Source organism: Anopheles nili, chromosome 3 (assembly GCF_943737925.1).
Source record: "Anopheles nili chromosome 3, idAnoNiliSN_F5_01, whole genome shotgun sequence".
NCBI classification, from domain to species: Eukaryota; Metazoa; Arthropoda; class Insecta; order Diptera; family Culicidae; genus Anopheles; species Anopheles nili.
In genome coordinates, this window is record NC_071292.1 from 56,168,902 (window position 1) to 56,195,838 (window position 26,937).

The following is a 26,937-nucleotide window of genomic DNA, read 5'->3' on the forward strand; positions in this document are numbered from 1 at the left end:
GATTCAATTTCATGTTTGACACCTTTGGGCTTCGAAAACGTGGTCCATCAGGGCATAAAATTTCAACGCAGAAGTAACAGGAGAACATACCAGCTGCAGGTAGCGCTTCGTACGATTCGACCCGTGTTGACAAACAAAAAGTTTAACGCCTGAAGAATACCATCTCAAGTTACCATATGTTTTCATTTGAGACCGAAGATAAATCTGATATCCGAACGATTTTTCTTTCCTTGTTCAAAGGCCATACGCAATCACTGATCAAACTTCTATTCCACTTTTATTGTTTTATTAGCATTTATCATATTTGGTTCTTGCTGCATTTATGGCAGCCCATACATCGTTTATTTACAGCTTACAGTTTACTGCACATGGATAACGCAACGGAGATGGTGTATAAAAATACTCGTAGTAAGGCTTTTGTCATGAAGGGAAACGTAATACAAACGGTAAAAGATGGGTAAGATAAAATGCATAACCGACTACCGCAAACATATGCCGAAACAATGCTTCCCGACGGGCCAATAGTAGAGCTGTCCATTAGTAGTTTGGCCCTGTGTCGTTCATTTCAAACAGCAACTGCGCCACCGTTCGGCTTGATTCCACGTTACTCAGTGCCACACCGGCTAGGTGTGCTTCGTACATGCGAAGGCTTCTGTAATGGACCGCAAGGGGGAAAAACCATCGGGTTAGTACCGCGGAACTGAAGGCAAGCTTAGGTGCTACGGATTCTTACCGTTTGGCCGAATTAGTGTATACGACCAAGTTTCGTAATATGAGTGCGGATGTAAGGCGAATACTTTTCGTTACCGGACCCTCCATTTCGTCCTAAATTGAATCCAACGGAAAACAACGTAAACGATTAGAAATGTTGTTCATTCGCTTTGAACGGGACACTCATGATCGTACCTGGAATTCCTTTGAGTTGACGTAATCCAACGAATAGCGCTTAATAGCATGCAGGGCCGCTGGACCAGCTGCCGAAAGCTGACCCGGCCCGTTCGTTGAGCCGGACGACGTAGAAATCCCATTGTTGTTACTCTCCGTGCCGCTAGTGGCTTCCACCTTGATACAGGACGCCGGGGCCGGAGATCCTCGCCCACCTACAGTGGTACTGGTCGTGCCACTGGGCTGCGAACTGTTCGGTGTACTGGAGGAACCCGCCTGCCGGATGAGCGTAACCGGATACGGCTGGGTCGATTGCTGAGCCCCACCAGAGAGCCTTCTCTGAGCGGCCACTTTGAAGGACTGCAAAAAAAACGCCAAAGAAGAATAAAAACCGGTCAACGGTGTCAACGTATGCAAAGAAATTGTGCAAAACACATACCTCCGCCGTGCAGTGTCGATCCAACAGGTGTGTCATCAGTGAGAACCGCTTCCGAGGCAGATTGTCGCACAGGTTCGGTCCCGGTCCCCATTGGCAGTAGATATCAGCGGTGACATCTACCGTATCAGGGCAGTGAATGGCACACACGTGCCGGAACACCTCCGTGATGGAGTGGAACTTTTTCTTCGGGCACCCGCGCCAATCGCAAACGTACAACCAACCAGGATCGACATCCTCCTCCACAATCTTCTGGGGGTCCATCGCAGGAATCATCTGGATACTGGCACCGTTACCGCTGGCGGCCGCAACCGAGGCAGGAATCGTTATCGTGTTGGTAACCGCCGGAGCTGCACTTGCCGATGTAGCCGACGCCGCCATGGCCCCAGACGTGATGGTGTGTGGTATCGCAGATGCACTGGGATAACCCGACATAGTTTGCGAGTGGCCAACGTTTGTGGATGGGCCAGCGGCGACCGGGGGAGCGCTAGAGGCACCCGTAATGGTGCTAGTTACATTTGGCGGGTTGCTTATCGGTGTCACCGTTATCGAAGACACCAAAGCAGGGGCAGGTTGCGTCCCAGACCCTATCACCGTCGGCATAACCGTTTGCGTAATGCCCGCATGAGTTACTGGGGTCACTCCGGCAATGGGAGCAGGAACTGGTTGGCGAATGATTTGAGCGCCAGCCGGCAAAACACCCTGTGGTGGATTTACCCCACCGGGTCCTGTCGTCAGCTTCTGTTGGACGACTTGGATAATTTGAGGTTTTCCACCCGGAAGTCCCGGTTGAGTGCCAGGAACAGACGATACTACCGTGGGGCCAACATTTGGAACCGGGACCGGTTTTGCAGGCACAATCGATTGGGAAAGTGATCCCGTCTGACGCTGGATCGTTAGCGTCGGGGGTAACTGAGAAGGTCCGGGCTGGGGCTGCTGCTGCTGATGCGTCATCGTGGAGGTCGGTTGCTTCTGGTGCTGGACGGTTATTATCTGAGACGTACTCGGTTTACCGCCACCAGTCTGTATCAAATGATGATGCTGCTGCTGCTGCTGTTGCTGGTGCAGTATTTTCTGTACAATGTGCTGCGCCGGTTGCTGGCTCGAGGCTGGTTGAATGATCTGCTGTTGGATGATCTGAGCCTGGCCAGTCGTGCCACCTCCACCGTGCGATTGGAATACAATTTGTTGCGCCGTTGGTTGGACGCTCTGCGTCGTTACTGGGAGTTGTCCGTGTGTCTGTGCCATGCCTCCTTGCTGCTGAATGAGTTGAATAGTCTGCGGTACACCAGCGGTTCCCGATGAAATGTTCGATTGCTGAATAATGTGTTGCTGAACCCCGGAAGTCCCAACTTGTTTAAGCTGGAACGAACCCCCAGTGGCACCCGATTGCATTTGCAGCTGCTGAGGAGGTCCTTCGAAGCTGATCGTGTTGCCCTGCGCGTTCGTAGTGATGTAGATCGGTTTCTTCTCGATGATCGTCCCACCACCGCTGGCCGAGACGACCATCTGACCACCGCTAGCAGGCATCGTCGACGAAGCACTGGACGTGATGATCGCTGTCCCCGACGAAACCGACGGCCCACCACCATGGCTTACGATCATCTGCCGGGGCAGTTGCGTCATCAGAATTTGCTGCCCCTGCTGGTTGAGAAAAATTTTCTGTGGCTGACCTTGGCTGGAGTTGGGCTGGGCTTGGAGGGCGATTTGCGACATGCCCGGTGTCCCCGAGCCCGGCTGCTGCTGCACGATGATGATCGTCTTCTGTCCTGGACCACCGTGCTGCTGCGAAGGTCCTGCGAGGAGAACCGTTTGCTGCAGCTGGGGTTGTGGTGGTGTCTGCTGTGCTACCACGTACGTTTGACCCTGCGGATTCGTGGCCAAAATGTATTGCGTTGGCTGCGGATGTGGAGCCGAAAGAACCGCCGACTGCATAATGGTGCCGGTGGGGGCGCCTGGTGGTTTTTGCAACTGAAGCGAACTACCACCGACTGCGTTGTGTTGCAGGATAATCGGCACGGTCTGGAAACCGCTGTCCGTTTTGATCGTGGCCGTCGTTTGGGAGGTTAGATGCTGGGGTATGGAATTGTTGCTTGCATTTCCCGTTGGTGCGGAAATGATCATTGGTTGGACATTGTTTGGTCCAACGATGATTTGTCGCTGCATGGACACAGGCATCGAAATCACTTGCTGCTGTTGATGTAGTTGCTGCTGCTGTTGTTGTTGCTGCTGTTGCTGTTGCAGCAACTGCTGATGATGCGTGTTTTGCTGCAGCTTCAACTTGATCTGTTGCTCTGTTTCTTGGGTCAGTTTTTGGTCCGTATCATCGATGTCTTCGCCCTGAGTTATCGAACCAGCCAGCTCCGCGTACAAATCGGCCGTCTTCGCCTGTCCAGCTTCCAGTCGCTTTACCGGGGGTTCCATCGACGGATCGGTTCCATCGAATTTCCGCTTAATCGTCGTCTCGCCGGCAATGATCATTTCGCCCGGCTTCTTCTCGAGCAGCTCCGAAAGCACTTTGTTCGGCAACAGCTTGCTGGTAGTGGCCGGGTGGTGCTGCATCGGTTCTCCCGGGATCGTCTTGATGATCGTGCCCGGCTGACTGCCTGGTTGGCTGAGGGGCGCCAACGGTGGCGGTGCGTTGAATGATGTCTCAAGCGGATTTGTCGCCGTTATGACGGTGTTCGTCGGCAGTGTTCCCGGTTTGATGGAGATGGTCGAATTACCCACCTTGATGTTGGTCAGATTGTTCGGGTTGTTTGAGGTTACCACGACCGACGGGTTGGTAGAGGTAGAACCAACCGGCAACAATTTTTGATCGACCATTTGCTTTTGCTTTTGCATTTGTTGCCTTTGAGCGACCTGCACATTATCGTAAAAAAATACATTCAAAGATTAACAATAGGGAATAATTTTGTTCAAATCACCAACATGTTTGCTACTCGAAAACACACGCAAGCACACTCATTCAATCACAAAAAAAAACACAACGGATAAGAGAATTTCTCCACAATAAAAAAGATAAAATGAGATTTCACATCTCCGACGCGTGAATTTCATCGTAGCGATTCTCGGTTAGTTAATTAAAAAAACATGCTCACAAGAACAACGACAGTATTACTAAACAGTAGTTAATGGAATTAATGTTAAACGAAAACTAAATACGAACGTACATTCCCGCATACACGTGGGAATAAATTCTGAAACGACAAACAAAAAATAAGAAAAAAACGCAAACATGCTTTTTCAATCGCCGTGCCACGGCAAAGGGGCATGAGTAGAGAAAACAGATGGTACAGGAAAAATCCCTTTGCAACTTCATTTTCCATATGCACCATGTTCCTCCGCAAGAAAGAGCCCTTTTAACGCGGCCATGTGTCTCATACATTCAAAATCGAGGGCTTTAGTTGGATCCTAGGCTACGATTAATCGTTACGGTTACCTGATGCACGTTAACATTCGGTGCAATCAAACAATTGGTAGTAGGAGAGTTGGTGATGGTAGTAGTGGATAAACTACTGGAGTAAGGAGCACCAGCAGCAGCAGCAACAGCGGCGGCAGTGGCAGTAGCGCCAGCGGTAGCAGCAGAGAGCGTACTATCGGTGACCGCCGTCGTTACCTTGTTCGCCAAGAGGCTCTTTATCAGAGCGGATGGGTTCGTCGTCGTCGAGCTTATCGTGCCCGACTGGTTCATGATCGTTGTCGTACCGGTGCCGGCATGTAGAAGCGCACTTGGACCTGGACTGCTGTGGATCGTACCAGCCGGTTGCGGGGAAATGGTCGTTTGGTTAACCACAATTACGTTGTTCTTCTGCTCGCTGCTCAACACTTGCTGGAGCAACGGTGACGACGGTGTCGACGGAATGTACTGGTGTTGTTGCTGGAAGCATAGAGAAAAGAGGGGGTTATTAGAGATAGAAGCATGTTTACTTCTTTAAGCCTGAATGCAAATAAGCAACATGTAAATCCAACCGCAACGGAAACGACAATCTCAACAGGAGGCGTAAAATAAGAATGCAATCACAATCGGTAGGAAGTGTGTGAACAGAAAATACACATAAAAGAAGGCTCTCGAAACAACGAATACAAAACTCAATTAAACGATGTCAATCGAAAAAAAACCCTAAATGAGACACCAGAACGAAACAAAACAAATAGAGAAGCAAAAGCGACAACTACATCGAACGAAAAGTAACCGCATTCTTACGCCGGAGGACGCCTTATTGATAATGACGCTTTTGCCACCAACTTGCGTGACTATGATTTGTTTGCCAATCGACGTAGATGATCCTCCCGTAGTGTTAGATGAAGACGAACTGCTGGCGGAACTGGGCATAAACGATTTGGTGGGTTGATGTTGCTGTTGAGCAAATTGTAGGATTGCTTTCGGTTGAGTTTGCTGTGCCTGAGGTAGCTTGTTGCTCGATTGGTAGGAGATTGCCTTCACGGATACGGGATGGGGCTGCTTAGCGGTGGAAACTGCCGAAGCCGCATTGTTGCTTGGAGGAGCCATTGCGATAACCGATGATGAACGGAGACCGATGTGTGCACCTTGGGACTGATTGAGGCCTGTAGATCGGTTCTCCAACCTCGCGGGAGCAACAGAAACTATTGCTCGCCCGGCAGTAACAGTACCAGTACCGGGTATTGAGGTGTTAATATTAGGCTTCGTGGTGGGTGATATTGTTTGATTGGTTACGATACTGCCAACCGTTGAATGAAGGGAAACAGTAACGTTTTCTACTGCTGCGGAAGTTACTGCGGTTGTACTGTCAATTGAGGTAATCTTTTGGACCGTCTGCTCCTCCTGTTTGGCCATCGCAAAAGAACTACTACTAGTGCTACCACTGGTCGGAATATTGTCTACAGCAGGTGTCTACGAGATGCGGAGCAGCGATTGGATGAAGATTCAGATGGAGGAGTTGTTAGCATTACATAGGTGCCACATTCATACGAAATGATAGAATAGATACAGTGGCATTACTACTGTTAGTGACTTATGATCGTTTATGCGAACACTATGCTTAGTTCATAGTAGATTACAATAATGCCTTTAAACATAAAAGAACATTAAAATATCTTTAAAAGATTCAGAGAAGGCTTGACTATATCCTCAAATATGAGTTTTTAATTGTAAATATTAAGATAGCAAGACTTTTGAAGTCTCCACCATAGAGTAAAAGCCTTTTATATTTTTGTCAGTTAGAAATATATTGCACACATAACGATACTCACCAGAACCGTTCCCTTATGCACGATCGGCAATGGTTTTAAGCGCATCCTCAGCCCTTCGTAGTAGTAACCGACGGTTTCGATGCCATTCTGTTCGATTTTCAGCTGCACCGGTCCTACCGTACCACCAAAAACAGCTCGTACACACCGCGGAAAGTGGGGCTGTGGCATGATTATCTTCCGACCCAGCTTTGCGTTCGTTGCCAGATACAGCTTGTACAGTTCCTGCTGCTCCATTCGTACTGCCGGAGCGGCTTCGAAAGATGCCCTCAACCACGCATATGCGAACTGTTCGCTTTCCTGCGCCTGTTGCTGTTGGATATGTTTCGCAGCTATCGAGTTAGACGCAGACACGAGCGAGCCTTGCACGGTCACGTTCCCAGCAGGAGTCGTTTGCGAGGATCCTGCATTCGGCCCTGAAGTCTGCTTATTAGAGGTAACGCCATGTGTGACAACCATGGTTGGATCGGCGCGAGCAATCACATTGACGGGAATTTGGGGAGAATCTGCCGCTGGTGGGCGAGATACGTTCAGTACCTGACTGCTGTTTGTAACAGCGCCTTGGCCCGGTAGTTGCGATTGTGGTACCACCGTCTGCACAATCTGCTGTTGCTGTTGTGGTTGCACAACCGAAGGCGATGGTACTGGCTTGTTGGAGACCGTAATCGCCGAGAGCTTTGGTACTTCGGGGGTTGGATAGATTACATGTGGACTGTTGGTCACTTGCATTTGACTACCTTCTTTGTGGACGGTTAACTGCGCCATCGATGGTGGTGCACTCTGATGGAGAGGGCCTGTTTGCCCTACGGTGCCTGGATAAAACGTACCTTGCCCATGATGGGGTGCCATATTACCGGGGATAGTTTCAACTACACGCATGAGGATACAAGCGTCAGGTCCGTAACTCTGCGCTTCCACAGTTACCAACGATACCAGCGTATCGATCACCCCTCGGATGTGCATGATGGCATTGCAAGGCTTTTCTCCCATCGACGTGAGCGAATAGATGCATTCTAGCGTATACAGCAGCAGCATGATATCGTTCAGGCAGAGAAAGAGAGATATTTGGTCGTAGACCGTTTGGTTGAGGCAACGGTTAAGATTTTCCTCGTTCGATTCCTTTTGTGCGATCTTGCTCAACACCTCCAAACTGCTGATGATAACTCCACGATCGGCGCCTTCCAGTCCCTCCGACAGCGTCGAAACAAGACATCTTGTCACTTCATCCGACTGGGGATCGTTAATATCGAGCTCACCAGCAATATTTCCTAGCATATCTAAGCCGAGATGGTGCAAATTGTTCCACCGTGAATTAGCGCACATGATGAGAAAGCGTATAAAGGTGCGATTGCGTCCTAGAACGTGCAAATTTTCATCATTGAAGCTCAGGTTACGAAAAATGGACGCGATTTGCAGCACCCGTTGTCCGATGTAATCATTCGTTCCCAGCCCCGTGCCTAGACTGAGAAACGTGCGAAGCGATGACGTGCTTAAGCCTCCACTCATTACTGTACGATCCTGATGTTCGCTCTCTTCTTCCGCTATGTCTGCTTTTGAGGTCGATTCTTCTTGCTCCTCGTGATATATGGAAGCAATCAAAGCGCTAGGATCCGTGTCCATCTTGGCGAAGCAATCTTCGAGCGATAACTCCAACACTTGGGGTTTTTCAAAGAGACACTCTTTCCAAAATCGCTGCAAAGAGTTTTTGCGTATGTTCGAGTAGTATTCGTCAAACGTGTTCCTCAAGGAGAAGTGATTGAATACTCCAGCGTGGGCAAGCAGAGCGTACATCAGCCTTGGACATTTGTCCACCTTTAGTGTGTGCTTGTTCTCGTTGGACATAAGCGTACACACATTAATTGCAAAGTCCTGCTCGTTCGGGAGAGGAGAAAGCAGCGAAAGGATCAGCTTATCGTACTCCGACGCACGATACAAATCGTCGGAAAGTTTCAAGGTGCTACGAAGCCCTTCTGGCACATTGTGCTGGTGGTGGTTGTATACGGTCGGCGTTGAGTGAAGCATTCGAACGGACCAGCGTCGATGGAGTCGCTTTTCGTCGTCTTCATCCTCGGCGGGGTCTTTATCCTCTCCATGAAAGTTAACCCTCTCGTAACGGTCCAGATAGCGAATGTAGATCTGTTTTAGTGCAATTTCGTTATTGACACACCGCGTCGGTAGATCCAGCTCTTCTATTACTTCATCCCAGTCTTCTCGTGCGTTGACCTACCGGAATTCAAACACGTAAGAACATAGGAAATGGAGACAGAAAAAATAGGGAAGTATCATGCGTGCATACCTTCATCCAACCACCTCTACTGATGACGATCGAGTAAAGCTTATGGAGATCTACATCCTTTCCGGTTATTTTCGGAAGCTTCAAATACGGTGTCCTGTGGCGGGAGAGCAAAAACACCGACATTGACATATAAAGACCATGTAAACATCTAATGAAGTCACGACACTTACCCATGCTTTTCATGGAACATTTGCAAGTCAAGTAGAAAACTTTGTTTATCCTTTTCAAATACTGGCTTTACTATAGTTCGTCGAATGTTTTGTGATTTTGCGGACTCCTTAGGTGTTCCGGCGAAATTTCCACCGGCTGCTCCGCCACTCATACCGGTGACGCTATTGAAGCCCGTACCGCTTGCATCATTGGTGCCGTCATCCGCCGCCATAGGGCGTTCTGTTTTTACACCGTCTGTCGTCATTGTCATAGTTGCATACCTTTGCGCCACTGCTAATGATTCTACAATCGTTTTTTAATCACTATTTCCAACATAAATACGTTGGTTACAAGTGCGTGTCTTTAAAATTACTAACGCGCTTCTGTGTTTCCTTCTTCTTCTTATTTTTGCTCCTCTGATTCGAAAGCTAATAGATGGGTTTATCTGAGAAGCACGTAATTTATGATATCAAAAACAAACTGCCGACGAATCGAATAAAATTGGAATAGGTAATAACTTTGTTTTGTTCGTAAAAATAACGAAATTTTACAATTAATCAAAGAGAACAGTATCATCCAAACACACGCGTACACACATTTTTATACGCAGAATTTGACATACGTGATGTCAGATGCTGGCCCGCATGAAATAGCTTCGTCTAATGAAGTTCTCTTGAAATTTAGAGCAAATAATTGTAGCTATCGTCGAACATTTGGAAGCGTTACGAAACGAGTACAAAATAGGTATTGTTTTGGGAATAGTAGAATCTTAGAAAGTAGATTTGATATATGGAAATTATAAATTTGTTTGATCATCCAGTTCTACCGTGTACGAGTACCTTTTGTTCGATTTCAATTTGAAGCAAGCTTGTTGTCAAAGATTCGAAAACAAAACGCAACTGACAAAAAATTCGCAACGGATAGAGCGTAGAAATGATTAAGATGTTGAAGCAAGGATTTGCAAAGCAGTAAGCAGCATAATTCCAGACTAGTATTGCTTTTAAGATTCTTCAGGTGAGTACGAATTAAAAATTGGGGTAAAAATCCTGGTGATTGAATGCCAGTTATGAGAAATACGTTTTTTTTTATTAAAACTGAGTGGGCAGCAATGGCGCACATATGTAACGATGAGTTTAGGCATGGATGAGTTTAGGCATGCTGCCCTAATTGCCAGCAAACTTTAACTAGGACTTTTGCAAATCGCCGGGTTATAGAGTCGGGATGAACGGCTTCGGTGGTGATTTTGGTGTTTTCATGATGCACTTTATTAGTTTTCAGAGATATGAAACGAGCGCAACCTTCATTTTTAAACGCCATTGAAAGCAGCGTTGATCGTCGCAGGCGACCTCGTCCGATCAGCCGTGTCAAGTTGGAAACATTACTGGCTGAAGATCGTCAATCCTGTGCGTCTCAGGAATCACAACTTAACCCCCTCAGCGAAATGGACGAGTATTTGGAGGAGCACAATGTCCAGGATGCGTACGGTACGATCTCAAAAGAAGAAGAAACAGTCAAGGTGTGCCTTCGTTTGCGGCCGTATTCTACGTCAAGTGGCCCTACGGCGTTCAAAATCAAAGATAATACTCTGATTGCGCGTTGTCAAGGTGAAAACCTGGCGTCATCCCAAAAGCATTACACATTTAGCAACGTGTTCGAAGACGATGTTTCACAGGCGGATGTATACGATTCCTGCATACGACCGACCATCCGTCCTACCCAAGGGGAGCCTGGTGCAACTTTCCTCACGTATGGAACATCGGGTTCGGGAAAAACATATACTTTGCTGGGAAACTCGTTGCATCCTGGTATTGTACCGCGTTCGATTGAACAAATTTATGAGGAACTGTTTGATAACATATCAATCGAACCCAGTCTGAAGATGGAATGCATGAAGCCGATTCCGCTGAGCGATGAATCGGTGTTGGATGAATTGCGGAAGTTACAATATATCAAAAGTCGTCTACGGGGAGATGAGGAATCCCAACAGGCTATAAGCGATACCATTCAGAGCCAGCACCAGTTTCAACCGTTGGAACTTGGTGACAAACGAGTGTATATTTGGATCTCATATGTTGAAATTTACAATGAGAATGTGTATGATCTGCTGAACGTAGATAGCGACTATGGAAAGCGCAAACCGATGAAAGTTCTCTCGAACGACGGCAATGCTTACATCAAGGGTTTGTCTACCTTGTATGCGGGAACGAAAGAGGATGCATATAACTTGCTTCAGTATGGATTGCAAAGCGCTACTTACGGTGCGACCGATGTTAATAGTAACTCAAGTCGCTCACACAGTATTTTCACTATCACCATAATCACACACTCTGTATCGACGCAAAGAATTTCACAATCCGTTTACAAGTTCTGTGATCTTGCTGGATCGGAGCGACAGAAAAAAACTGGAAATATAGGCGATCGCCTTAAGGAGGCTCAAAAAATTAATACGTCACTGTTGGTGCTAGGTCGGTGCCTCGAAACCGTACATAAAAATCAGAAAACGAAAAAAATACACGATCTTGTACCTGTCCGTGATTCAAAACTGACCATGATAATCCAATCGGCTTTGCTCGGCAAAGAGCCGATGACGATGATTGTGAACGTTTATCCGACGGAGGAGTTTTATGATGAAAATATAAACGTATTAAACTTTTCCTCAATTGCTAAGCAGATCATAATCAGCAAGGAGCCGAAGCACATGAAGACTTCGCATGGTACACGTTATTCGTTTTTCCTTTCACAAGCAATTAGCAGTCCATTGTCCAAGATAGATACTAATCAGCTGTTGCTGGATTATGAAAGGTAAGCAATTTTTTTTTGGGAAACATTTATATTTCCCCATTTTAGCTTTTTTTATCTATTGTTTTGTTTCTTACGACAGTTTAAAATTGGAAATAGAGCGTCTAAATAACGAAGTGAAGCAGAAGGATGCAGAGCTGTTGTGCCTACATAAGAAATTAGCCATACAAGAGTTTCAATTGCGGAAAGAGCTTACGGATAACTTTCAAAAGAACCTGGCCAAAATGGAAGAATCGCACGAACATCGCATCAAGAAATCCGAAGAGATCGCTATTGTACCATTTAAAAATCAGGTAACGCAATATTGAGATTTTTTATTGATTGTGCCGTTGTACACTAGTATTTTATGAATTCTTTACAGTTGCACATGTTGGAGAAAAAATTAAAGACGAAAGAGCAAATGATAATGGAACTAGAAGATGAGCAAGATGAATATGAACGTAAATTGGAGGCATACGAGGAAGAGCTCACCAAGTATCGCCTTCAACAAAGCCGTGTCCGTAGGCTGTCTCTGTAGCGTGTTGCATATGCTTCCTAAGTTCTCTTTTAATATGCTTATAAAATGTTTATTGTTTATTAAAACCGAAAAATAAAATTGATATTTTTAAAAATTTGATTTAAAATTTTCGTAATTATATACAGAGACGCCTGGTGAAAAAAGCATGAAGTTGAAAAGTACGTAACATATGATTACTTTTTTCATCGGGCAAACATGGACAAACGTAGCGAACAAGAGCACAACAAAACGGATTTGTAAGGAATGTTGAATGAAAATATCATAATTAAAGCAGTCGTGATGGATGAATGTGGCTTTTGATCAAATGACTAGAGGATAAGCAAGTGGACTGATACCTTATATGTTGTGGTGCGAGTGAAAATATCCGGTTATTTGATTCTATGAAAATTGGGGTCAAGTACTTTACTCATAAGGATTCAGCGTTCAATGCTCGAGAAAGCTAATCCCAACCGTGATTAGTGGGCAGCAGCATAATTAACAGGATATTACCATTACGGCTAACGTCGTAACAGCATCCAAGATTCTGTCACTGCGGAACTCAATATGCGCAGCTCGGATGTTACCACAGCTGCTTTTCGTTACCGAAAACAATGGGCGCTTTTGTTTTCCATGGCGTACGTCGTCGGAACGTTGCTGCTGGTGTTCCTAACCACACCTAGCTTGGTTTCGGCGGATTCGACATCGGTCGCAGCCCTGCGGCATGGTGGCGGTGGTGCCAAAGACACATTCGGTTGGGATGATGCTGGTGACGAGGAGGAAGGATATTGTGCCCCGTACAACGGAAAGGTCTGCAAACGATTTATAAACAGCCGTCAGGTGTGGTATAGCCGCGAGGACGGAACCGGAGGATGGGAGAATGAAAAAATTACTACGGCCCTTTTCGATGATCTTATAAACGATCTACCCCAATATTGCCGACCTGCTGCGGAGGTAAACCGATTGAATTGTAAGCGACCGATTGAAGTGCTAAAATATGCTTTTGGATTTGTTTCCCCACAGAAACTACTTTGCGCGTACGCGTTCCCTCAGTGTGTCATTAAAGATGGAGCAACTATACGATTACCACTGTGCTACGAAGACTGTGTAGCGACTTATCTTCAGTTTTGCTACAACGATTGGGCGCTAATTGAAGAGAAGAAAGAACGCGGCGACGTCATTAAGTCTCGGGGCCACTTTCGTCTTCCGAACTGCGAAGAACTTCCCCGCTACAATAAAACGGTCAAGCCACCCGTTTGTTCGCACGTCGGATTGACCGAGCTGGTCCCGGAAGAAGTTACCTGTAGGTATTAATTCCTGAGTGAACCAATTTCCGTCAAACCAAGATCATTTCATTATCATTATTATGCTCATGCTTAGATGACTGTCGGATGGGAAACGGTCGATTTTACCTTGGGACAGTAAATGTATCCAACACAGGCATCCCCTGCCAGAAATGGGATTCACAAGAGCCACACTCGCACCATAAACCTCCGTTGGTGTTTGCTGAACTGCAGGACGCAGAAAACTATTGTCGGAATGCGGGTGGCGAAGAACCGACCCCTTGGTGTTACACAACTGATAAAACCGTTCGGTGGCAGGCTTGCGACATTCCATTATGCCGTAAGTAACAATACAGCCATGCAAAAAGGAGGCTTTTCAAATGACATTTACCTTTATTTCAATTCCAGCAAACTCCACCGACGCTAGTGATATTCGGGGAAAGATTGACATGACCATGGAATCGGTCTTTACACCATCGATGATCTTTCTTCTATCGGGCATCGGTTTCGTGGCGATAGTTTTGCTGCATCTGATGGTGCTGCTGTGCTATCGCGTGTCGCGTCATCGACGCAATCGGCGTCAGTCTGGTGCGGCTGGCTACAACACAGCGGCAACGCAGGAAGGTCAAGGAATCGATATAAACAAGCTTCCTTCTAACGTAAACTATCACCGGACGGGGGCACAGTTGAATCCAAAGCTTGAAAAGTTGGAATTTCCACGAAACAACATCATCTACATTAAGGACCTTGGCCAGGGTGCTTTCGGGCGAGTTTTTCAAGCAAAGGCTCCCGGTCTGGTGACCGGCGAAGATTTTACGCTGGTGGCAGTGAAGATGCTCAAGGACGAGGCGAGCCAGGATTTGCAAGTTGATTTCGAGCGGGAAGCCTGCCTTCTGGCAGAGTTCGACCACCCTAACATAGTGAAGTTGCTGGGCGTTTGTGCTATCGGACGTCCGATGTGTCTGTTGTTCGAGTTTATGGCACGCGGTGATTTAAATGAGTTTCTTCGACAGTGCTCCCCATTCGCGCAGCAAAACCGAGCAGATAGCATCAGCACCGAGCTATCGCACGGTGATTTGCTAAACATTGCCCACCAGATTGCGTCGGGAATGGTATATTTATCGGAGCGCAAGTTCGTTCATCGCGATTTGGCCACGCGCAACTGTCTTATTGATGACCACATGGTAGTAAAGATAGCCGATTTTGGACTGTCCCACAAAATCTACCTGCAGGATTACTACAAGGGTGACGAGAACGATGCTATTCCGATCCGCTGGATGCCGCTGGAGAGCATACTTTACAATAAGTACACGATCGAATCAGATGTGTGGGCTTACGGGGTGTGTTTGTGGGAGATATTCTCCTTTGCCATGCAGCCGTATTACGGCATGACGCACGAAGAAGTGGTAAAGTTTGTGAAGGAAGGCAACATGCTGGGGTGTCCGGAAAATACACCCCTTACGGTGTACGATCTCATGCGCAAGTGCTGGTGCCGGAAGCCGAATGACAGACCTAGCTTTCATGTGATCTACCAGAAGCTGCAGCAGATACGGGCCGATTTCGATGGGAAAATGCTGATGTAGCCATTGCAAGCGTCATCTCAGGTAAATAATTACGCATAAGAAAATCGCTGCCGTAGGGAATATAAGCCGTAATAGCCGTTGATGCCGTAGGGAATCAACAAATCTCAATTTTATCGAAAGGAACGGCCGTCAGATGGTAGGATTTCGGCTATGAAAGTTTGTAAAATATGAACTCTGTCAATACTCTAGTTTTTTGTCGTAGTTTTATAAAGCCGCAACCGGTTAGTGTTGCTATAAAGATGGACAGAGAATGATTGTAAAATAAGTTGACATTAGCGGTGGGTTAGGTAAAATTAATTGGCCCCAATTGCCAGCTTTTTTGTTTAACTCCGATTGCGTTTAACCGTTTTGCGGAGCAGAACAACAGATTTGACATAAAAAGGTTCATTACCAACCGGAAAACCTGAGTCAAATTACTGTTAGGAGAGCTCGCCGCTGATTTATTTAGTTGTTTATAATATTTATTCCGCACAGTGAGCGTTTAATTAAATTTTGAACGCTTTGAAACTCAAGACTTTGTTTATAACAGAAACAGACTGCCAATAGAATGCTCAGTATTTTAGTTAATATTTATTGCAATCAAACCCACGCTTGTTTCTACTTCCATCACATTTTTCAGCGTATAAAGCACGATTCTGAACGAACGTGTAAGGTTGATAATAATAACGTAGTATTTAGATGTTCTTATGGGTCAAATGATTGATCTGTGTAATCGTAATATTTTAATCTCATCGATTAAATTACGCTGGTGCATAAATTTTCTGCAAACAACCCTATGCATATCGCCTATCTGTTCGTTAGTTAAACGAATTTAGTTACTCTACGATTCTCTCAGCAGTGAAACTCCGTTAGTATCATATTTTTGGTTCCATGTAGAGTAAAATCTCCAAAATAAAGACTAATTTTAAGATCTAATTCCCTATAAATTCGCTGGCGTTGTAACATGCGCAGATGAATCTATTCTAAAATCACATTTTTATGTATTTCAAGCTATCGCTTGATTCATTTGCCACAGATCTCGATCACAAGCACGCAACGAACAAAATCGATGGGGGTGCATTATTGCTTTAAAACATGAGCGAAACAATAAAAATGTTGCAATTGTGAGTGATTGATCGATATGCGAAGAGTATATAGAAGTATCGAGGAGTTCCGAGCAAAGGGAAAAGCGTTTACAAAGGCATTCAAAGATACTCTCGCACAAATACAAAAATTCGTATTGTTCTAATGCAAAGATTGACCAGTTTTTTATACGTTTGCATAAAGCAGTAGTCGTTTCCGGGCTTTCTTGATCGCAAACGGCGGCTGTAAGGATGTTAGCTCATAAGTACCTCCCGGACGCCAAGCTACAGTATTTGGCACATTGATTGATTAATTGCTAGAGAACTAATAGTTTAAGAGGGGGCTGCTACCCAAAGACCATTTTAATTGAGGACTGTAAAATGTTTATAGGATTAGATGGTTGAAAAAGAGATATGTAAAAAGAGAAGAGAAAAAAAGTATGCCTGCATGGAATTATGTAAGGAAAACATAAAAAAATACTGAAAAGCGATCTAGACCAGTGGGAGTATTAGCATAACTTTGAGAGAGAAAATAAAATAAGGAAGTAAAATAGAACAAGAGATAGAGAGTGGAAGGTAAAAGAAACGGGGGTCGTAATGAAATGTGTAAAGAAGAAAGCAAACAGAAACAAACCTACCAACCAATCAACCAAAAACATGCAAACCAAGTGGAAAATAAATATATAAATGTGTTTTGTCTCACAAATGAGTGTGTCATATTAGCAGGTATTGCACAGTAACATGTGGATGAAGACCGTGTAAAAGAAGCATCGGTATGTGAGAGCATGCTAGCATCCAAGAGATATCTTGAAAGAAATGGAGGAGTGACTAATCGCCGACACAACGTACCCCAAAACGTCATTCTACTACGGCGCGAGCACGTGCTGTGTCGTCATTTGAAGGAATTTCCTTGCGTATTTGCTGCGCATTGTGGAGAACTAGAGGGCTGTAAAGATCACACGAAGGCCTGGTACGATCGCTTTAACACTCAAATGCTCCATTCGTTGATTTGACAGTGTTTGGGAATCAAATACATGTATGTGGGATTCGAATATAGCTTTGGTTGACAGATAAATTGCTAAAGTAATCAATTATCGGTGATCTTTATATCTGCTGCATCTTACATGGTTTAAAATTATGTCTACTGTACCTTTTAGAATGGCAACAGTTCTAGCTATCATTGGGGGTTTTCTGTATTTCAGTGAAATGCATTATAACACGGCCTATTTGAATTATTATTGTCACATAAATTTCCTATGTTATATGTTATAATGGAATCCGATATGTCTCGATAACAAATATAACTAATTATGATCATTCCTGCACAAATTATGCAGTTGTACAATCCTATTTATACATACGAAATACTGTATTACTAATTCTCGAATCAAAACAAATATACGATCAATTTCGCACCTTCTCGACCCGTTTTGCCGCCCAAACCGAACCGCCACATGGCCGCGAGATTGGTTCCAGCATCGATTCCAGTCACGTGTTTACCATCTCAACGTCACACACTCGAATCCACCTCGGCGATGGATGCTGCCGGATGAATCAGCACGGAAGGTCAAGAAAGAGAGAGTAAAGCAGCCCGGGAATCCATCCACGTTTACCGTTGATCAGCAGAGGACAACCGCCGGGTGGAGCTGGCAGCTAAGCATTCGGTTGATACGAAGCCCTTCTGCGCGCGCCATCTCACCAGCAAACAGGTTTGGGGAGATCGTGTGGCGCCAAAGATCGATGTCAGGATACGTCACCAAGGCCGAAGATCTTCTGTTGACGGAGGCACGTGCGTGTTGGTTGTGGGTGCGTCCGTGCGTTTGTTGTGTCTTTTCCTGCGTGGGCTCGACGAAGCCACCCGAACCGGGTAGGTAGGTCTACCCGCACGATTGCCGAAGACGATCCCTCGCGAGCTTTGCGTGTCGTCCAAAGCGCACGTGCACCAGTGAGGTGTTAATTCGCGAAGAGTGGGGTGGAATCTCCCAAAAATCAAATTGATGTCGGTCGTATCGATGGTGTGTTGGTGAACGCATCTTTACGAGGCGATGAGGGGCACGGGCGCCGGTTTTGCTTCGTGTCGCACCGTTTGATTGATGAACATATATTTTTGGGTGGTTGGAAATATTGGAAAGCGGTGGGTTTTCCCGAGGGTAATACCGCTCGAAGGCGTGGCGGCGATTGTGTATTTTCCCTCGGTGCTAATAATTTTTATGAATTTTCGTACTTTTTTGATTCTGATTGCATGGGAGGGCTTAATTTTCGGAATTTCCTGGGATGGACCCACTCTTTCATGGCAAATAAGCGATGGTCTAATAGCGGATTTTCCAAATGCAAATTTTCCAAATGGAATGCTAACGAAAGAGATGCATTTTATAACTGATTTCAAAGCTGAGCAGACTTCAGATAGCAATTTTACAGTCAATAGTAATTTTGAACACAAAAATTTCATACATACTTTGGAATCCTGGATATTTCTAAATGTTCATTTTGAACATATGCTGAGATTTGAGCGAACTTTTTGTATAATGACCAAATACAAACTATTCTAGATGTTCAATCTTCCAGAAGAAATTAAGAGAAATAACCATATAAAAGATCTGTTCCTCTTAAACTTGTTTTGAATTAATTTGAGATTGTTTATTTTATCCTCCAAAGCGTATAACACAATAAAAATAACGATTCAAGTATAATTTCGACGTCCCTTATTGCTACTTATCACACAATTGAAACTATCACAAGCCTTAAATGCACAACTCGTAACGAGTTTATTGGACTTCCGTAGCCCAGCGCGATGCCGGCGGTGTCATGTCATGGGTGGATGGCCAATTCGGCTGGTCTGCTAGATCTGCTAGAAAAACGGATGGAATCCACGAACCATCGAGTACAAGAGGTAGCCAATGTTGGTGGTTTCCATCGCGTCGAATCCCTCGTCGGTAATGGTGGCCGCCAGATCGTAGATCACCATTTTGGCCTGCAACGTGAATTAAAACGGGAAAACATTGTAGTCAAATGCGCCACTTTCGGGGAAAATTTAACATCAAAGCCAGCAGATTAACTTACATCTCCATCCAACAGCGGTCTCGGATTACCGGCGATTGCCGACGGGATGTTGTCGTCCTTGTGACGAGGCGCATCAATGATGTTGGGCATCGGCAGCCCTTCGGTGGACTCGACAATTGCCAGCAGTACGATCGCTGCCAGCATCAGCAACATCACTCTTGCCTTGATCTTGTGCATCTTGCGACACTTGGTTATCCTCGTCCGGAAGTTTGTGGTCGGTGGAGGATACTTTTCTGAAATTCGACGAAAAACTTACTGATCCTGAGTTTACAGAATCGCGCCCGTTTTATAACACTCCACCATCGGACGGACGCAAAACGCCCATCGTGGAGCTATGTACTAGCCGTCGTGGTTCTCCGTCGATCGATGACGATCCTCCTGTTGGGCTACAAGTACGGGCGATTGTTTACATACATCCCATCTAGCGCCCTCGGGGATTATCCGGACTTTGCTGGAATCTTGAGGTCCAATTCCGAGCTGGTTCGTTCGCCTGGTGGTCAACGGGTCGTGTCCCTACGGGTGTGTGCGTTCCGTTAGCCGCTGCGGTTGTTCCGAAAGCTTTCGACCCTCGCAGGAATCGTTCTTGCACGTGCTCTGGTCGATGTCGTCACCGTTTGCGAACGCGCGCTCGTGTCGAGGAGGTCCGAACGGCAACTCCCCAAATATTGCCGGACGCATTCTTTGCCCCGTGTGATCTGAGGGTTCGCTGGATCGAGCCCCAAAACCGGCCCCAGTTGGTTTGGTACCGCCCCTGAAGAAACACCTTCGTTTTGGCGACCAACCGTTAGCCCGCTGAGAGAGAAACCGGAGAGATTCTGGACAGCGACAGTTTAGCCACAAGAATTAAGTCAAACGATCCATCCATCAACGGATCCGTAGTGGATTGGGTGGCCTGACGTTGTGCAGTGGGTGTTGGTTAATGCCAAAACGTCGACTTTTGGGTGACTAGAAGATCTAGCTAGTGTTGGATATGCTTTTGAATGTTCGGTGGTATTTGGATGATATTTATCACAAAGGTTACGCTTATTTTTTTGTTTAAACAGAAATGTTGTAAAATTGTCATGTTCGAGCAATTGCCTGAATGCTAAATAAATATGTTAGATATTCTTATTCGTTGCATTTTTAAATTATACCCTCGATTGAATTGAATTTTTATACATACTCTCGGCCAGGCCATGTGGATGAAATGAAAAGATAATATAGTAAATAAACGGACACGGAAGGTAATAATATAAAAGCTAAGCAGACAAATTAACATTTGAATGTCTATCGTTATGACGATCACGGCTTAACATATTTGAAATAAATGATTTTTACTATAACAATATGAGAGGATACTTTCCAAGAGAATCAGATTATGTAAACACATAATTACCGTACACAAAATATTATATTCTATGTTAATGATGAGAATTATATATGTTTATTCATCAATTGACGTTTTATTGAAAACAGCCTTCGATGTTCATGTTTTAAACTTGCGAAATCATAATCTCTAGACCTAGTTAAATCGGACTATTTAAAAAAAATAATTCTCTTTAATTTATGGTGTTCGAAGCTTTCACCCAGCTTCAGTATTCGATCATGTTTATTTAATATGTAGTCTTAAACAATGGTCGGCAAATTACACTAGAATAACGAGGAATAAATGTGTTTTTTTTCTTATTTGTTCCACATACAATATAGAAAATCACAACCGAATAAATTTGGGACAAGGTGCTTCGCATCTATTGGGAGGAAAAACCCTCCAGCTAACTTTGTACAGTTTGATTATGTAAAATAATTTATTATCTTTTATTTGCATTTTTCGTGTGTGAATATGATTGGTATAACTTTCCCATTAAAAAAAATAATCCAGCCATTTTTAATCAATTAAAAACATAGTAACAACAAAACATTATATTGTTTTGAAAGATTTTTTATTATTTATTTATAAAAGAAGAGCTTTTTGAACGAATGAATTTTATGTTTGTTATATTGGAATAACTTTGACTATTCTTAGTTTTTCCTATAATATATCCAGGTACAGAAGGAGATGTATTGTAAGCTATTTTCCGGGGGTTAGAAAATGATTCAGTACAAGTAACTTCCATAGCCGTAGCTGGATGGGTATCCTCCGTAGCCGTAGGAGTACGGGTATGATCCGTATCCGCCATAACCGCCATATCCACCATAGCCTCCATAGCCGTATGGTGCACTGTATGCGCTGTATCCTCCGTATCCACCATATCCACCGTAGCCGCCATATCCGTAGCCGTAGGAAGGATAATGATGGTAATATCCATATCCAAAGGTTTCTGCCTTATCCATGTCGTCCTTTTCACCGGCATCGATAGCCGTCTTCGGAGCGTTGGCATCATCGGTGGCCACTGGACCGTTTGTTGGGTCTGCATTCCTGGCTATGCGAGCAAAACCGGAAGAGACAAGTTTTGTTCCCTGGAGCTGTGACGGTTGGAAGCTCGGTCTGGATGGGGGTGCGGCAGAGGCCAGAGCCACAAGGGCAACTAAACAAATAAACTATGGAAAAGTACGAATATGAATTTTACAATATTATTTAAAAGATCTGTGTCTAGTACTGGTGCTTTGTTATCCCCAGCATAATTTTAAGTTATGCTTCTTACCTTCAACATAGTTGGAATAAAAATTGTGGTAGCTTGTCTTGATAGAATGTTTCCCGCAGGAGATCGGATTCACGAATGATATTGAATTGAGATCGGAGAAATGGTTTTATACCGAAATTTTCGGTTCTTGCTGACGTCAGTAAAGTTCTTCGGTAAATATCAATTTATTACTTTCCGACCGGCGTGGAAACTGGATTTGGTGAGATGGCGACAGTGGGGATTTCTGACGATGGCAATCTGCCCCTGTGAATCGGTAGTGTGGGCAACACCGACCTACAACCGAACGCATAAATACAACTAAATCATAAATGTCGTTCAAAATAATGTCATCAGAAAATTCGACATCAATTTGAACATTGGAGTGGTCGCGTTACGAGGCACGCGATCTTAAAGTTTATTTAAAGAATTCATTAACACTGCAATGTGAATGATGAATTGCATGTTTGTTGGTGAGTAATACAATATATTGTCATTGACGTTTCCGATTCGTGGAGATACATGGAATGCAAAAATATTCGCATATCATCGATGCTCTTTTGGACCATATATGATTCATTTCACATCCTAGAATGTTTTTTCTGCAAGTCATAGTAGGCAAAGCATGATCACTTTTCATGAATGGGTTGTTCAAATCAGATACGCCAACATAGCATGCTGCTATGACACATGTCCGAGAATGTACTTCTATGTTGAAATTACTACGCTATAATTTTTTGAATGAAAATCGGTATCGTTATGAAGAAGCGTATCATTTTTCATGATGATATTTTTTAGGTTCTTTAACTTATGCTATTATTATTGACAGTCACGAAAGCCGTTGTGCTCATTGAAACAAAAAAAAAAGTTACACTTTTATCGTGGCCATGTTCCCTAATGACAATTTCCTTGTGGATCCAAGGCTTGACGCAAATACGCGGGAAGCACTGGCGATGCAAATGAGTCCCAAAACTTTACGTCACAAATCCACTGAAAAGTTCAGTTCACCGACAATGGCTAATACCGGTTTTTTTGATACCATTTGCTGCTGAAAGTTTATCTAAGGGCTTGTATAAAAGGAAGTGCTTGTGATCGGAACAGCATTAGTCAACATAGCGTTTTCGATTCCGAAAGGTTTTCATAGCACTACGGTGTATCCCAATCGAATGAAAATGATGAAGGTAAGTTTACAAGAATAGAACTACCTATTCAATGGTAGGTAAATTATAATGGATACTCCAATCTGTTCCTCAGCTTGTGTGCATGGTTGCTTTCATCGCAGTTGTGGTCGCGATGCCCAACGAACCTTCCGTCCGTTCCGGGCCAGTACCGATGCATCTTCCGCTAGTTCCGATGAGGCAGTTGGTCAAAAGAGCTGCGCCTGCACCGGAAGCGGTAAACACGGTTGTAGAGGGAGACGTTCCAGCTCAGGAGAGTGCTCTGGAGGCCCAGGACGACATGGACAAGGCTGAGACATTCGGCTTCGGTTACCATAAAGTTATTCACGTAGGGGTGCCGTACTCGTACTATCCAGGATACCACCATTATCCCCGGTACTTCCAAGGCTACCACCATTACGGACACTACTGGTAAACGTGTGCAAGTAATATCGAGAGAAATTATACATAACAAAATCGAATGAATAATGAAAATAAATTAAAAAATTGAATTAAAAAATTTCAATGTTCCAATATTTATTTTTATATCTGTTCAAAAATGAATGTGAAAATAATTAAAACTTATTAAATTTTATATTATTTTTCAAAGTGTTTTTCATATTCTTCTTTTTATTTGGTCCTTTTCCATCGGTCCAAGATTCATGCTTATGCATTTCTGGATCGTAGAAGTAAGGGGTGACCATGCTAAGGCTCATATGGTGCATAATGACATTCTTCGAGATTTTATCTCTACGTGATCAATATTTTATGGATTCCTTTTTCTCTTTGCGAAATACATGAGTATGAAAATCGTTTTTGTATTAGCATTTTAGTACGGCTTATGATGATGATTTGAAATGATATTTTCATATATATATATGTACGACGATTTGAAATAATATTTTCGTAAAAATTAATAATTCTACACCATGTGCACTTACTAGTCTAAATGAATATTAAGAGGAAAAATAAAAAGAGCTGTGCATTGCAGTTTTTACACTATGAATTTAATGAAAGGTAGTTTTAACAGATGGGAGCTATATTTATTTTGTATTTTTATGGTTATATAATTATGATAATTCATAATTAATTTTATCATTTAAGAAATAAGATTTATTTAGTAAGAAATATATAAAGTAAGCTTGAGAATATCAAATGTGTTAAATTAGCGACTTTTGTTGAATAACAATCACAGCTAATAAAGTAATGCTATTTTTAACGCCGAAAAATGAGGAAGATTCATCATTCAGTGACTAAAAACAATTTGTTACTTTTATTAGATACTGTAAAACGATTTTCGGTTCGCGTTTTTTATTTAGTCAAAATTTGAAATGCATGTTTTAGTGATGACTAACTTATTGTCTTGATGTAAATTCTTGATAAATGTGTAGAATGGTTTTCCCACAATAATCTGTTCTTTGACGCAAATAGATTTGGATCACCTATTTTGATTGTCTCTATAGTGGGATTATATTGAATTGATGGGCTATCCCAAAAGAAATGGTTTCTTTCCGGCCGGTTTCTTTAGCAAATCATCCCTAACTCAAAGGCATTTTGTGACGTCATTAAAATGAGTATTCCCCTAATCGGCCTGTTCATGAGGAATTGGAACTTGGGGAGCTTGGTGAGAAAGCCAACAACAGTCAGATATATAAAAGGCGGCTTCGTGTATTTTCATCAGTTCACCAAGCACTGTCTGCGCGTATCAAGACTTTCCTTCTTCTAGAAAGCAGCCAAATCAATAATAAAAATGTTCAAGGTATGTCTAAGCTGATTTTTTTTCTATTTTCTGTGCAGAATCCTGAACACGTCTTATCTTTCCCTATAGGTACTGTGTTTGCTCGCCATCGTGGCCGTGGTCTCTGCCGGTATCAGCCAACCGAGAGCATCCGTCCATCAGCCCAGAATCGTGAAACGAGAAGTGATCGAGCCTGCAGAGCCCAGTGAAGCTGTGAATGCAGTCGAAGCCCAAGACGACATGGACAAGGCAGAAACATTCGGATTTGGATATCGTAAGGTGATCCACGTATACCCAGGCTATCATCACGGATTCTATCCTGGATACTACGGATATGGCGGCTATCCAGGCTACTATCACAACTACCATCATGGATATTATTACTGAAGCATTTTGGAATAAAATTTCTTAAAAAATAACACCTGCAGGAGGCTTCTTGAGTGTAATATTTGATGACAGCTTCGACGATATATTCTTGAACTTTGAATAATAGCTTAAGCATAGGAAATAGTTTTTATGTTTAAATTTACTTTGCATTATTTTATTTAATTTCCATTATTTTATTTAATTTTATCTAAGCTTTATTTTGTTCACTTTTTTTTGTATTGCGATAGAGAGTATGGACGGTATCTAAGCTTTATTTAGTATTATATTCAGGCTTTAAAATAGAATCGATTATTAACAATTCTTTCACGAAGCCTTCTACACTCTTTCACCTCTTTTACAGGCTTGTTTAGCATCTCTTTTGCAGGCTTATATCTCAATTTGGAATAAATACCACCTTCAAAATGGTCTCGAAGAAGATTCATAGAGGGAATATACCACGCACAAAAAATGTTAAAGTCATCATATTTACCAAAATAACCCTCTCCAATATTTCTCATGAATGATAACATCTGTATGAATTTTGAAAATAATAAAGTATGATTCCTACTCGTATCTATTTACTTGTTTGTTAAATTTATATTTTCTTCGATTTATGATAATTAAATGACGTTTTCATAAGAATGCCCAGTTTTTTTCAATGAGTGTTTCAATGATATTTGATTATATGAGGTAAAGGTGTATAAAAAAACATAAAATCAAAAGGCGTGGTAATGTGGTAATGCTGCCATAACTAAATCATATTGTAATGTTTTTTGAAAATATAATGATTGATATAAAGTAAATATAAAGAAATATAAAAGTACAGATAGTATAAAAAGAATGTATAGATATTATTAAATATTATAGATAAAGCAATCCATCATAAACCAATGGTTTTGTTAATGCTATCTTTGGTAATATTTCTATAAATATAACATTAACGGCAATCCATAAATAGCCTATATGAGGACCGTGTAAATGTTACTAGAATATAAAATCTGTGCTGTCCACGTAAAATAATCGGAAAATAATTTATGTACCTTGCACTATGGATGCGAGCGAGCATAATTAAGGAAATTGTAAACCCAAAGCAATTTCTCTTATATACGTCCACTTTCGCTTTATATGGTCACGTCCGTGACGTCAAACAGAATTGAAAACGGTACTTTTTGTGAACAGGAAATTCGCGAATTTGGACGGTATAAAAGCAACGACACGCCACACAGTGCAACATCAGTCAAGCTTTAGCAAGTGCATCGAGCATCAACCAGCAAACCATCTTGAGCTCCGCAAAACTTTTCAACAAGTCCATAACAAAAATGTTCAAGGTACTTTTCGAGTGTCTATTAGGGGCTGAGAAACCATCTCTCGTAACTGAATCTATGTTTTGTTTATTTTCAGATATTGTGCCTATTTGTAGTCGTAGCGGTAGTCGCTGGAATGCCCCATGCTCCCGAATGGCAAGGTCCTGGGCCAGTTCCCATGGGACGAATCGTAAAACGGGAAGCCCAGGGTCCTTTGTCGAACGGGCCTGCCAACGACCAGGAACCCGGTGCTGCAGTAGCCGCCGAAGACGATATGGACAAGGCGGAGACGTTTGGCTTTGGGTACCATCATTACTACGCCTATCCCAGATACTACTATCCGAGCTACTACCATGGATACTATCCACGTTATCACTATGGCTATTATTGGTAATTTAGCTCGCATTGGTTTTCTTAACTGGCCGCATTTGATCAAATCATATTATTTATATCATTCTGAATAATAAAACGTGATAAAAGATAAAACTAGTTCATTG

At 43.4% G+C, this 26,937-nt stretch overlaps 5 protein-coding genes across 5 annotated transcripts; 3 read left to right on the forward strand and 2 right to left on the reverse strand.

Moving 5' to 3' along the window:
* Nucleotides 1–264: 264 nt before the first annotated feature.
* LOC128727736 (AT-rich interactive domain-containing protein 2) lies at nt 265–9,264 on the reverse strand. Its single transcript, XM_053821673.1, has 10 exons — nt 9,020–9,264; nt 8,850–8,943; nt 6,557–8,776; nt 5,529–6,197; nt 4,764–5,201; nt 2,023–4,183; nt 1,325–1,908; nt 907–1,245; nt 734–825; nt 265–652 (listed from the first exon to the last, which is right to left on the reverse strand). The coding sequence occupies exons 1-10, from the start codon at nt 9,262–9,264 to the stop codon at nt 538–540; spliced, it is 6,957 nt and encodes a 2,318-aa protein (XP_053677648.1). The 3' UTR covers nt 265–537.
* A 1,017-nt stretch (nt 9,265–10,281) lies between these two features.
* Nucleotides 10,282–12,315, forward strand: LOC128727738 (kinesin-like protein subito). Its single transcript, XM_053821676.1, has 3 exons — nt 10,282–11,801; nt 11,881–12,091; nt 12,160–12,315. Exons 1-3 carry the CDS (start codon nt 10,282–10,284, stop codon nt 12,313–12,315), a joined length of 1,887 nt encoding a protein of 628 aa, XP_053677651.1.
* Nucleotides 12,316–12,858: 543 nt separating this feature from the next.
* LOC128727737 (tyrosine-protein kinase transmembrane receptor Ror2-like) lies at nt 12,859–15,157 on the forward strand. The gene is made up of 4 exons (XM_053821675.1): nt 12,859–13,245; nt 13,315–13,594; nt 13,672–13,914; nt 13,983–15,157. The coding sequence occupies exons 1-4, from the start codon at nt 12,859–12,861 to the stop codon at nt 15,155–15,157; spliced, it is 2,085 nt and encodes a 694-aa protein (XP_053677650.1).
* A 6,194-nt stretch (nt 15,158–21,351) lies between these two features.
* On the reverse strand, nt 21,352–21,908 carry LOC128724655 (uncharacterized). Its single transcript, XM_053818377.1, has 2 exons — nt 21,900–21,908; nt 21,352–21,795 (listed from the first exon to the last, which is right to left on the reverse strand). The coding sequence occupies exons 1-2, from the start codon at nt 21,906–21,908 to the stop codon at nt 21,352–21,354; spliced, it is 453 nt and encodes a 150-aa protein (XP_053674352.1).
* A 2,874-nt stretch (nt 21,909–24,782) lies between these two features.
* On the forward strand, nt 24,783–25,157 carry LOC128726602 (uncharacterized). The gene is made up of 2 exons (XM_053820416.1): nt 24,783–24,791; nt 24,861–25,157. The coding sequence occupies exons 1-2, from the start codon at nt 24,783–24,785 to the stop codon at nt 25,155–25,157; spliced, it is 306 nt and encodes a 101-aa protein (XP_053676391.1).
* Nucleotides 25,158–26,937: the final 1,780 nt, after the last annotated feature.

Excerpts from the sequence above, each read along its gene's own strand:
- LOC128727737 (XM_053821675.1), top strand. The coding sequence starts at position 12,859 with ATGCGCAGCTCGGATGTTACCACAGCTGCTTTTCGTTACCGAAAACAA. Across the intron at positions 13,246-13,314 it reads ATTGCCGACCTGCTGCGGAG|AAACTACTTTGCGCGTACGC; the intron begins GTAAACCGATTG and ends GTTTCCCCACAG. Across the intron at positions 13,595-13,671 it reads GGTCCCGGAAGAAGTTACCT|ATGACTGTCGGATGGGAAAC; the intron begins GTAGGTATTAAT and ends GCTCATGCTTAG.
- LOC128727738 (XM_053821676.1), top strand. The coding sequence starts at position 10,282 with ATGAAACGAGCGCAACCTTCATTTTTAAACGCCATTGAAAGCAGCGTT. Across the intron at positions 11,802-11,880 it reads CTGTTGCTGGATTATGAAAG|TTTAAAATTGGAAATAGAGC; the intron begins GTAAGCAATTTT and ends TTCTTACGACAG. Across the intron at positions 12,092-12,159 it reads TTGTACCATTTAAAAATCAG|TTGCACATGTTGGAGAAAAA; the intron begins GTAACGCAATAT and ends AATTCTTTACAG.
- LOC128727736 (XM_053821673.1), bottom strand. The coding sequence starts at position 9,264 with ATGACGACAGACGGTGTAAAAACAGAACGCCCTATGGCGGCGGATGAC. Across the intron at positions 4,184-4,763 it reads CGAATGTTAACGTGCATCAG|GTCGCTCAAAGGCAACAAAT; the intron begins GTAACCGTAACG and ends GATAATGTGCAG. Across the intron at positions 653-733 it reads TACACTAATTCGGCCAAACG|AAGCCTTCGCATGTACGAAG; the intron begins GTAAGAATCCGT and ends GGTCCATTACAG.